This window comes from Cupressus sempervirens, chromosome 1 (assembly GCF_028749045.1).
Source record: "Cupressus sempervirens isolate cs-2001-9-10 chromosome 1, ASM2874904v1, whole genome shotgun sequence".
NCBI classification, from domain to species: Eukaryota; Viridiplantae; Streptophyta; class Pinopsida; order Cupressales; family Cupressaceae; genus Cupressus; species Cupressus sempervirens.
In genome coordinates this window covers 352,247,923-352,261,256 of record NC_143118.1, presented here as the reverse complement: position 1 = coordinate 352,261,256, position 13,334 = coordinate 352,247,923, and the positions used below count along the sequence as shown (strand labels likewise).

The following is a 13,334-nucleotide window of genomic DNA, read 5'->3' as shown; positions in this document are numbered from 1 at the left end:
GTGATCACTAAGTGACAAGCGGTGATTATATGAGTGTAGACAGTCAGCGAAGAGGTCAAGGAAGAATTAAATTGGATAATGTGAATCCAACAGTGGAGACTAAGAAAATACATACATGTTATCTTGGGATATTTAACAAGCTTAGACTCCATATGTAATACGTTTGGACCCGTCCAAGCGGTGGACAGGCAAACAGATAAGAAGGCTGACGCAGTTGAATCTAATCATTGAGATTCGTAAAATGTTTGAAAACAGAGAGGGAAATACAAAATGATCACAGGTTAATATAAAGTATCTTTAAGAGACAAACTGATTATGATGTTGCAAGGAGAGATTGAAACCTGTGAAGGAAGACAATTGGTGCAAGCTAGTAGAAGAGAATGAACTACCAACTGTGATCAAGATACAGAGAAAGAAAGTACACAGTGCAACAAAATTAGATCAGAGAACATAAGGGATCTAACAGGCAAAGAAATTTAGTTGTTTCCTAACAGTTGTGACCGATAAATCCCTAGTGTTGTTTAATGTGGAGCCTGATCAGTCCCCAAGTGGGAGACTGTTAGATTGTGGTGACTGATCAGGAAAGTACTGATTGGGATTCGTAGATTCTCTACTAAAGTTATGGCTAATTTATGGCCGACATGTTATAACCCTAAAGCGATTTAATACTTGTATAAAAGGGCTTAGGGTTAGGGATTGTTTCATAGTGTGATGCGAAATTGCTTCTTGCGGCGGTATTGAGCTGTAAGGGATTACGGATTGTAATCACTGGATTGTAATAATATTGGACTTGCAGTTTGGTGGACGTAGCCCAGGGATTGGGTGAACCACATTAAATCTTGGTGCCTTGTGTTCATTTCTGTGTGCTCTATTATTTTCTGTTATTGGTTATATTTGCATGTAGTTTTTATTTCTGTCCGTGGTTTTATCCTAACACCTAGATCGGGTGGACCCTAACAGGTTATAAGCTGTAAATCACCTATCAGTGTAGACTCTTTAAAGAGTTCTGAAAATCCTTGTACAAGGTAGATCTTAGGAGATCTGTTTGTAATTTTAACAAGGTACAAAGTCACTCCTAACAAGGTGAACCCCAAGAAAGGGTAATTGTATGCTTTTAACTGGGCAAACTCATTTACTGGAGTAGTGAAGATTTGTGAGTACCATCCCCTTCACGGTTTTTACCTTCTAGCCAAGGGTTCGCGTATGACCAAAATCATTGTGTTATGTGTCACTTCTGTGTGGTGAATTGATTTTGTTGTGCTTTATTTACTGATACTGGTTATATGCTTAATATGTTCGAACAAAAATCTGCTGTAGCTGTCTTGAATAATCACATCCAGAAATCTGTCAATAAACTCCAGCACACTGAAATTGAAACCAAACACACCCTAACTCACTCCATGGTGAAGAATGATCACCACAATGTTGCAATCTGCACACACCAAACTATAGGCTGAAAGCCCACATCAAAAGACACTGAAAATTTTCATCTTCAGACCCCAAAAACTAAAGACTCTGATCTTCTGACAATAACTAGCTTGAGTGGCCCTTTCACCACCGAAACCAGTGTCCCAACTGAGGGTATTTGTACTCAAACTGACAGATTGTTCTTCCTGTGAACACTCCAGCAGCACTTTGCAATGTTGCCAAAAACAAGATGTTGAAATGAGAGCCAAAATATTTTTAACAAAAGAAAGGAAATGATTAGGGTAACATAAGTTAAAAAATCATTCTCCCTCCAAAATTCCACACCACTTTTAAAAGATTAATAAGTCCAATTAATCAAATATTTGTTTTAGACCTTTTACCTCACCAAAGATATAGATAGGAGCTCTGCATTACGGAAGAGCTGCTGGCCCACTGCCTTACTATGAATAGCAAGCATTCAAAATAGCTCTCCCTGTGAAAAATAGAAACCCTGCTAGAAAGCTTTGAGAAGTCCCACACAAACTCAACCGGGATACATAGTCCTTAAACCAGACCACTTAGCCTACTGAGACTCAAATGTAGGCTAAAGGATCAATTATCTAATGCGAAGAGGGGACATCACAAATCTATTCTAACCATTCGATTTTGCAGCTATCAATAAGATGTGAATGCAGTAATGAGATAATGTTCCTCTTTGCATCATAGGTTCCCTAATCCAGTTATTTTTTGCTAGAGACTTGGAACATTAACTGTTTATTATTGTAAGGGGTTGGCTTCTCATCCGTACTTGTAGAAGCAAAGGTATGTTGACCAACGATGGCAGGAGAGGTTCTGAGCCCAATGATCAGCTTCCTCCCAGGATTCTGTAAGCAGGTCCTGTTGTCACAAGCCATTTTTCTATTGATATCATTGGTTGTTTTCTTCACTAGGGGTCATCCTTTAACATTATTATTTGTCTTAGACTTTTTTTTCCCTTTTTAGTTACAGCTTTTTGTTGTTCTAGTTTTATCACTTTCTTTGATCACTAGAATCCGTTTTGTGAACTCATTTCCAGAATAACTTCAAATATGATTTAAATACATATTATTATACATCTTGTAACATAACTTTATTATGTAAAGGTTTAGTTCAGTTTGTGGACGATATGAAGAGATCTTATATAGTAATGTTGATCTCTATAGATCATCTATTGCCTATGATGTTCAAAGATATAGTCTTAATTGAAAGTGTAAGCATTGTTTTTTTCTAATTTGTAAATTCTGATTAAATTTGATTTTTTTGGTTTTAGGCTGCTGCGGATGACACTACTGACAATCTGGAAAGAACATTTGTGCTTCAGCTTCTTGGTTTTAATAATAGTAACAACAACAAAAAAGAGGTTTGGCATGATTTTAGTATTCATGTTCACTAATTCAGTATTAAGTGCATGTTTGTAAAACAATAATTTTATGTCAATGCCAAAATAATAATAGCCCTCCCTCTAATGATTCCATTTTTTTCCTGGAATTTGATTAAAGCTTTGATGATTTGTTTGGATCAAGTGCTTGAATTCATTATTAGGAATGGAAAAACCTGGTTTTGGTAATTCTTAGCACAACTTTGATATCAATTACTTTTAGATATTTCTTGCCTAACTTCAAGACCATTGCATTTTAAGGGGTGAGCAATAATTTCTTATATTTGGGTTTTAAAATATTATATTGTATAATTGGAAATCTGGATACCCAGCTCAACTTTCTCGATCTTTATGGTTGCATTTAACTACTTTAATATTTTCATGGTAGATGGCTCTTTTGATGCTGTATCTTGTTGATGATGATAAGCAGTTTATTTTGCATTATTGAACTGCAATAATTAAGAGGAATAGTTAAAAACAATCTCAATTTTCATATCAGATATGGTACTGCTAGTCTGTTTGACTTGGTACGATGATGTGGGGTAAGTTATATTCTAGCTGATCACTTTTCATCCGATTATTACCAGACCATAGCATCAAGACTCAGATTTGGCTTAGGCTCAACATGCCAAATTTGGGCATGAAGTCAGATTCAGCCAAAAGCTCAGAAATTTTATAAAAGGTAATACAAATAGCAGGTCCAAGTGAATAAATATTATTATATGCATTCCATGTAAACCTACATAAAAGGCTAGCAAAACCAAGTGAATACATGCTACCCTACTTTCACTAGTCTCCTCTTATAAAAATTGTGAACTTTGTTATAAATATATAGCATAAATTAAGATTGAGAGGAATGTGGATCAGAAAAAATCTCCCCGTGATGATGCACTATGAGTTTCTTTAAGCAGTTGGAGCCATGCTACTATGTGTTTCATAGCCTTTTTTCCACCATGTACCATGCCAAAGGCATTCATTTCTTGTCATTTGATGCCTCCCATAAGAACTTCCTTTGCTGTATGTTTCGTTTGTGTACCATGCTGTTTGTGATGCACAAGAGCATGAATATGGGAGTTGTTGTAATAACTGGTTTTAACATGGTGATTTGGCTGACCAACATTAACTGATAACCTTCCAGTTTTCCATCTTTGTTGCACATTTGCCTTCCCACAATTTGTCTTGATTGTTCTCATAGAATAACCAAACTGTCAAATAGCTTGTTAACTTGAAATTCCAAGTGGCTTGCAATCTGTACTTGAGTTTATGGAGGCACATTGAAAAAATAGATTCTTGAGGTATCCCTGGTGATGTTTTTGTCAGTGGGAGTGCTATAATCCTTTTAAATTCTATTAATTATTTGAGCTTCTCTTGAATTGGATGAACCAAACAACTAGGTATTGTCTGTAGAAAATTGGTGGATGAAGGCTTGCAAGCTGTTAATCGCATTGATGGTTTTCCATTCATTTACTTGGCCAAATGATGATATTCTTTGACTCAACACTTATTCCATAATAGCAAACATAAATGGAGATAGTGGATCTCCTTGGTTGAGACCACAAGCCCCTTCAAAAAAAGCCACATGGTAGATATACATCCAAAATTCACTAGATCCATTCCCTGCTAAAGCCAAAAAGTTCCATGATTTTGATCAGAAATCTTCAACGGAACTGATCATATGCTTTTCTAATATCCAGTTTCAATAAAATGCCTCTGAGATGTGTTTTTTTAATGGAATGGAGGATTTTATGTGCAATGATGGTCCTATCTGTTGTGTCCCGATTTGGCACAAAACAACTAGTGATATCAGTTTTGGTAGGATTTCACTAGCCTGTTTGCCATCACTTCAGATATAATCTTGTAAATGGTGTTGCATATACCTATGTTATATAATAATGTTTTTTTTGGTATGAGTACTTTGTATTGTTGATGTCTCTTAATATTTGTGCTTTTTTCCTTGATTCCTCCACTATGCCAACAATACATCCATCTATAAAATGTTGATGTTATTCTCAAGCTCTGGCTGTTAACACTGAACAACCAAAACTATCTGCCTTCTAAAGAATTCATCACCGATTGACACTGATTTAGAATCAATACCTTTCAAGTATCTTGCAGATGCAATTTTATTACACATGTATCATATACCAAATAATAATGAAACATATGTTGCAGTTATTACAGAATGTAAACCTTCCTTTAGACACCAGAAAATATCTGAGCAACCATACTTATTGAGGTCTCACTGCTCAGCCAATACTCGATTCATAATACATGAACAACTGTTCCTTATATAATATACACACAATAGGAAGGAATGTGAAGAGACATTACCGTTATTTTGAATAAATCATCGAGAGTTATAATGCCAAGACGATACCAATTCATAGCAATCAAATAAGCCATGTGGACCATCAAATCAAAGGTGATAGGAAATTCCTGATGGAACCAATGTCACTGTGTACGTAACTCTCAAAAACAATGATAGCTATGAATGTAAATGGTGATGGTTATCAAGGAGCTGTTTTACCTTTCATTGCAGGATAAGAACACAACCATTGCAGGTACAAATAATATCTCCCGCAGCTACAAACATTAACAATCCCTCTTAGCAAAGGAGATATTATTCCATTTTTTCATGTCATAATGTTTAACACAAAAGGCATGTGTCAATAACAAAATCTCATCGTAGATTTTCTCAACATAATATTGTCATCTCAGAATGACATTCACCATGGCTACTCCCAGAGGGTGAAAGAACAGAAAAACCAAGTTATTGATTTGCTCACATGACAGCCACCATGGCTACTTCTAGAGGGTGGAGCCACCATAGCTACTCCCAGCAGATGGAAGAATGGCTTTCACCTCAAGCTTCTGTCGTAGAGAAAAATGCATTAACAAGGGTTTCACCTAGAACTTCTCTTGCAAAGAAGAACTCATTAACAAGGGATTTCAACTCAAACTTCTTTCGCATAGAAGAACTCATTAACAATGGATTTCACCTCGAACATGTCTCATAGAGAAGAACTCTTTAACACGGGATTCACCTTGAACTTTTCTCACAGAGAAGCACTCATCAAAGCACACATAAAATATCATCTGAACACTAAGACTTCCTCTCAACAGGGGTGACATTCTCATAGCTTTGATTATCACAATAAGATAGAGCTGATTTCAATGTTTGATGAAACAAGGAGCTTTTGTAGTTACACTGCTACATGAGCTTGCTGATCCTCTGCAAGGAGCATGCCACTCTCCATCTACCGCTCAAGCTCCCTCTGAATCTGATTTCCTCCTCTTAGAATAAAGTTATAAACTGATCACAAGACAATCTGAAGTGGTTCTTCTTCTTCAAGAGATGTCTCTAGTAAGGAGCCACCGACTTGGTTCAGGCTGGAATCTTTCACCATCCTTGTGCTTCTCGATCCGTCCAGGGAGCATATTAGAGAGATTAGAAATAGATTCAAACTAGATCCCAAAGAGAAATATATAGAGTAATGCTAGAAGCATACATGATTCACTATTCCCAATTATATTGGAGTTAATTACCTAAAATTCATGATCAATATTCAAAGATATAACCATATAATACTTATTGTTGATCAAATTGATAAAGCCCTTTCAGATCAGAAACAAAATCAGTTGGGACTGTTTTGCAAGTGCAGCACATATGTCACTTCGACCTCTAACAAATGACTCCAAGCAATGTCTTGAAACTCCTAACCAGAATTTTCGTGATCCTCATGTGATGCCATAACATTTGCTGATTGAACAAACAACCCATCAACCATTTCAGTGCTCAAACGCAAAACCTTCATAAGATCCGAAACTTCCATACTTGCAGATAACTCCAGTGATCTCTCTTCTCTTCCTTTGTTTTGGATGTCATGAATGCAAGCTTAAACCTGGCTCTGATACCATCTTAATGTTATTATCAGTAATTAAATTAAGCCGCAAAACATGACAGAATGATGAACATAAATACACATAATTTATCATGGAAAAAAACTCCTAGTAAAGGCAAATACCCGACCACACCCAAAAGATACCCCTTTATAAAACCCAAAGCAATGTGCAGAGTTCTCAAGTTCTTACCGTTAACACTGAACAATCAAAACTAGCTGCCTCATATAGAGTTCATCACTGATTGATGCTGATACAGAAGCAGGACTTTTCAAGTATTTCACAGATACGCTAACAATGAGGATGACTTGTATATGAGTATTTTTACACAAATATTATACGCAGAATTATAATGAAGCGTATGTTGCAGCTATTACAGAATGCAATCCTTTAGACACCTGAAAATATCAGAGCAACCATACGTATTGATTTCTCAGCCAATACTCAATTCATAATACACGAATAACCAGTCCTTTATACACATGCTAGGAGGGAATGTGAAGAGTTGTTGCGATTACTTCAAATAAATCACTTTGAGTTATAATGCCAAGACAATACCAATTCACAGCAACCAAATAAGCCACGTGGACCATCAAAACAAAGCCATTAGGAAACTCCCAATGGAACCGATGCCAACATGTACATAACTCTCAAACAACAATGATAAGTATGAATGTAAACAAGGAGCTGTTTCACCTTTCATCGCAGGATAGGAACACAACCATCGCTGGTAAGAATAATATATTTTACTGTTACAAATTTGGTTCCATGATATATCACTATGTATGGGCTGTTCATGACCTCCTTATTGGCTTTGAATAATTAATTGTCCTCACCTTTGTCAGCATCTTCATCAAACTTAACACCTTGATATGAGCCACCTGATAGTTTTGAAGACAGTTTCAACTATGGTAAATGCATCAACTACTGCTTTCCATTAAGGGGACTCAAAAAATGTATTAGTAGCATAAAAGGTCAGCCCTAAGTGGACCTTAAGAATGAAACATAAATCTGTTAGTAATTTACAATGAAAATTTTAATTTAGCTCGAATACCTTGATGCATACAAAATAAATAACTTTGGTTGCCTTGCCTCATTGAATGGAATGTGTTCCAATAACTAAAAGTCTCCAATTTCATTCTTTGCTGTCCCGTGTTTCTCCTAACAATCCCCTTCAAGCAACGGTTGGAATCAGAAGAAGTTTGTCTGATGTTATGAGAATTAATGCCCCTTGAATGTCTCTTTCTAGGCTCAAAAGTAACATTACATTTGATCCATGAAAGGAGGAGGTCTAGGAGAGAATTATTGACCCACTCTTTAGTTTTACTTTTCTTCTTTCTCTTTTCTGTCCAAGTTCTCTGAACGAGCTTGAAACAAACTTACAACCATTTTTTTGCCATTTGTTTATAAAATAAACATTGCGACCAAGGTTTGGCATTTGAGCTAGGTGGTATTTTGAGGTGGTTATTATCTCTAGAAGTTGTTGTACCACAACATATTCCTACCACCTACCATCTTGTCATACAGAGTGCCATGCTTCTAGCAAGGGTCTTTTCTCTGTAATGCTCAGACATGATGAAATTTGAAATACCAATAGATTAGATACAATGCTAGGACCACGCAATATTTTCAGCAATAACAAAAATTTGATACAATAAAAAGATTTAAAGAAAAGAATTAGTACACAGCAAAGCGGTTAACTTACATTAAGAAGCATATAAACAGAAGGGAGAGGAAGAGGTGGAGAAAAAACTAAGAAGATTGGAAAAATAGAAGGATCGAGACAAATGGGTAATCTAATTTTTTTTTTTCCCTCTAAGTACTCCACCTGTCAAGATTCATGGGATATTCTATCAATTGTCCTGTGGCTATTGCCACCAGAATGGCGCCCATGGACAAATTTGAAAATTTATACACTCCAAATCATTATAGCAAGTCTAGGAAAGCAGTGACTCTTCCTGATATTCTGCGAGAGAAGGCAAGTGCCAATATGAGATGCAAATTACTTCTGTGGCAGATATTATTTTGTTCAATAATTTAAGCTACACAATAAAATGGAATATAACTCCTGCAAACAATTCTTTATTCATTTTCTACCAAATTGCCAATGGACATGTTCAGAAATGCATCCCATATTGGTGCTTACATTCTCCTGAAGACATTCAGGAAAACTCATTGGTTTCCTAAACTTGCTAAAGATAGACAATTGATTTTGTATGTTCTATTTTCATTGATTACTCCTCAAAGCCATTTGACTTGGTATTTAAGCCCAGAACTGTAAAATTGACTCTTACTTGAATGGAATGCAGCAGTTGAAAAGAACTATGGTTTGTGTTTGGGGTTCAAGTTATATGTGTTTCGATTCATGCCAGTCTTTATGTATTTGTATCCTGTCTTTTCATTGGGTTAGATAATTCTAAAAGGTAAATTTTTATTTTCATGACTAATTTTTCAGTAGTTGATGAGGCACATTGCATGCTAAAAGATAAGCTACCTGAATTATTTAATTCATGTGAATACACTTTAAAGATGCCAATTTCTGCAGCAGCAGTGCTTATTTTTATATACATTGCATTCTATTAAAATATCACAGATCCACCATGGGTAAATTTGTTAATTTTGTGTTGGAGTTATCTTTCACTACCTGCTGTCAACAGTCAAGTTCCAATGTTTGTCATATATTTGAACTTACACACTTTGCATGCATAGATTTCCAGTCAAACTGCAGCTGAGTACATCAGGACTTGTGATCCAAATTCACAGGTAAGATGCTTTGCTAATTGCTCATGATTTAAACTGGAGAGTTAAGTGTTAAATGCTTTTTAAGGATATGTGGCAATGACATTTCAAACTGTGATTATTTGTATGACAATTTGTTTTTTGACTGATGCAGACATTTTTGTCTCATGAACAACTGGTTAGACATTTCTCTGATAAGCTTCCACGAGAACCATATAAAAGTTACTTCAAGAGTGCAGCCACCAAAAATGTAATTCATGATCCAGATGTACCAAATGGCTGTGATGCTGATGCACCCGAGTATGCTTTTCTTATCACATTTTACAACAGTTTATTGGAGGAAAATCCTTTATGTGAACCAAGCACATCAGCAGACTTAGGTTTTCTTTAGGATTATGTTCCTATTATGGACAGACTGACACAATGCAATGAAAGAAATATTTGATATGCTGAATTTTCCCATTTTCCCAACTTAACAGGCTTGACGATCCCACTCCAGGCAGTGAACATCGAATAGGTGGTGGAAACAGAGATGCAGCTGCAGCTGGTCTAGTTCAGAATGTATCAATTAAAGGATTTGAACCACCATGGATCAGGCCAGTCCCACCTATACTTCCAGAACAGGATGGAGAGGCAGGAACCTGGATTCACTTGATAGCTTTAATTGATTAATGAATGCTAGGTGTCTACTTTTACTGGAAGGCGATTGATCTTTGTATATGTGGTTATTATACAGTTAGTGTGGCTGACACCAGAGAACAATCATGAATTGCTCTGGGATTATAGCATGTGTGCCGACAGTAGTCGTGGAGCTGCTGTTAGGGATTTGATAATCAGAGCATTAAAGGGAGCTCTTGCACCTGCACAACAAGAGGTAGATGGCATTGACGCTTCATTAAAATTTGTAGCTGCAAGTTTATATTTAAATTAGCGTATGGGATTGAACATTTATAGTTTATTTCTTTGGCACTAGAAAGTAGAAATATGAAATTCCAATAATATCTTCATACAATCTATATTCCCTAATTTGTGTTTTATTCAGTCTTATAAAATTCAAGTTGCAAAGTGTACTTGGTCTACAGTTTTTTGGTTGGTTATTGATGTTCTTTGACATCCCATTCTTACAGCAGAGACAAACGAGCAATATAGTGCTGGCTTTCTAACAGGTCATTCATGTTGGACCTTACATGTTAATACTATATAAAATGGACATCTACTTTAATGGATTGTGGAATCAACAAGGCAATAACTGAATACTGAATGCTGTAGCCTGGATTATAAAGATGTAGCAAGTCTTTTTTTGGCAAGCTATGTTGTCAGAAATTTGCATCTCAGCATGCAGTCCTGAATGTCGTAGGTGTTTTCTTTGAATGTAGCATCTTAGTAAAGCAAGGAGGTTTTATGTATCAACTTTTTCTATCTGTATCTGTAATCTGTTGGCTAATGAATGATATAAATATTGTTGACAAAATGAATTTCCAATCAGATTTTTGACCGGCATCATGATAATAGACATCTCTTCTATTCACTTATCTCATATTCATTGTGAACATGCTTCAACAATATTAAACTATGCTCCATGGGGACCTTTTTGGGGACAGGGATGTGTTTCTGGTTCAGGTATGGTTATGAATATTAAAATAGGGAAATTTTAATTTTTTAAAAATACATAGAGAGAGAATTCACATATCATAACATTGATAAACCATTCACCATAGACATTTTAGAAGCGTAGTACAACGATTACAAGTAAATCGACAAGATTCAAATACTTTCATTGTAGAAATATGCTGTATGTAAACAATAACGTTGAAGTTCGATTGTCAACTCCATAATCATATGCCCATAATAATCAAAATCAATAACTTATCTGCAAATGATATATGCTAAATATATGGATGTCCTCTAGGATTCAAAATCAAGATCATCCAAAGATTTTATGCCAAACCCTCCTCTTGCAACTCAAACATGAAAGCTTTCTTGCCGTTCATCTTTCTTTTTCTTCTTGCCAAGAATGGTTGAAATGAAGAAATGAACTAGAGTTTACCTTTTTAGCCTCCAAATAGGGTTTGATTGTCTTTTATTGACTCTAATACCTATGTGGGGCCTGCCTATCATTGAAAAATAAAAATAAGAGATACTTTTTTTGATGTTTTTGCCTGCTGGAAAAAAGGGGACAAATTTAGATACTGGTGATGGTGGCTGGGCCATCCCCCAACCTTGCCCGGTACACAAATCTGTCCCCAAATTTCCTAACCTTCCCAACATGGTGTTTTGAAACGTCCTGATTTGAGACTGCAAGGGAATGTAAAGGTGACATTGAAATCTCTTCCTTGCATCCCTGTTTTGTACCCAAGGTGAGAAGGGGGGTTCCAAGTTAGGGGATGTGTCCTTGTGGAACACAAATATTAAACAGTACTCAACTTTGGCCATTTTTAAAAATAATTTTCTCAAAGCAACACAGTCTAGCTTTCATTCTCTCAAAACACCCAAGATAAAGTTTTTACAAAGAGGATCAATATATCTACACTTACAATAAGGTATCTATTATTTGGGCAGGTGCAATATATCTACACTTACAATAAGGTATCTATTATTTGGGCAGGTGCACCTACCTCCTACTATGGGATATATCCCTCAATTATTGTCTTTGGGTGATTAGCAAAATAAATGTGTCAAGGGTCTAATAGAATGTAATTTCATCACTCTGTTGTTAAAACTATTCTATAGCTACATATCCTCACCAAAAAATCCTACATTGTCAGCAGGAGGATGTTTTCAAGAGAAATGTTACCCTATCACACCACCGTGATTATAAATTGTTGATGCACCTAGGAGCCTGAGCTACAAGACAAGAAAAAAACCACTATTATAAATGAGAAGCAATCACAAGCTATTAAACCTATCCGTGTACACAATGCATTGATGAGAATGAGATATCTTACACTATACAACCCCAATTCTTGTAAAGCAAAAAACAAGAGTAAAAAAATGCAAGTGACGAGGATAGGTGTCTCAATTAGGAAGAAGAGTAGGTATAACTACTCTGGCACAAAAAATGATACACCTAATCTCCTTCGCTAATACACAATTGTATTTATCTAGAAGACGTAAATGTGTAGATCAACACCCCCCACGTGTGAGTTAGGGAAATATGCAAAAGTTGCAATCAGTGAATGAAAATGCAATATGATATGCATTGCGGGTCCTAGCCACATTGCCATTTTAGGTATCCACATACAACTAAAATGCAATGAAATGCAAATATCTCACAAATGGAGAGGAGAAAAACCCATGTGAGAAAACTTCTCTCGAAAAGAGAGGAAGCACACTCCTTGGCTCCACTAGGGGTGTTGCCCCCAAACCCCATTTGAGTTTTGAAGTTGCTACCACTTTTAATTTGCACACAAATGAGTCATTGCCTACACTTTTGCCATTACCCTTTAATCATGAGCAAATAAATATATATTTGACTCTTGTATCTAGTATGCACTACCATCTTTATTAGTATACCATGTCTTATTTATCAGATATAGTAGATAACAGTGGAGGTTTTTCATAATGTTTGAATTGCGGCTCTTATATTCTCTAGAAGCATTAATTGTTTTTTTTGTAGAGCTATGTTTTTTCCTTTTGCTGAGTCCTTTCTTGTGTTTTTGCATAGTCCGAGTTTGAGTCCAATGTTTTTGGCTGTTGAGTTTGAGGTGAGTCCAAGATTCCCAACTATGACGCCACATATACAAGTTTCTTTTCTTATTTCTTTTATTGGACCATGAACATGTGGATTACGTGTTGATTGCAACTATAGTTCTAGTTTTTTTGCACTTTGTGACATTCCTGCTACGCTTCTTTTTTCTAAAGCAATTGCATA

General features: G+C 36.0%; 1 protein-coding gene across 4 annotated transcripts in view; it reads left to right on the top strand.

The window, feature by feature from the left end:
* The window catches only part of LOC149577684 (CCR4-NOT transcription complex subunit), a 136,224-nt gene that overhangs the window by 77,581 nt on the left and 45,309 nt on the right, over positions 1-13,334 (top strand). For all 4 annotated transcript variants that reach the window (XR_016363813.1, XM_089825133.1, XM_089825125.1 and 1 more), the window contains exons 3-7: positions 2,717-2,806; positions 9,434-9,487; positions 9,618-9,763; positions 9,943-10,096; positions 10,200-10,337. Coding sequence is in view for 3 of the 4 variants with exons in the window: in XM_089825133.1 (XP_089681259.1) it covers positions 2,717-2,806; positions 9,434-9,487; positions 9,618-9,763; positions 9,943-10,096; positions 10,200-10,337 (582 nt within the window). In the remaining variant the exon portion in view is untranslated. The remainder of the gene's footprint in view (positions 1-2,716; positions 2,807-9,433; positions 9,488-9,617; positions 9,764-9,942; positions 10,097-10,199; positions 10,338-13,334) is intronic.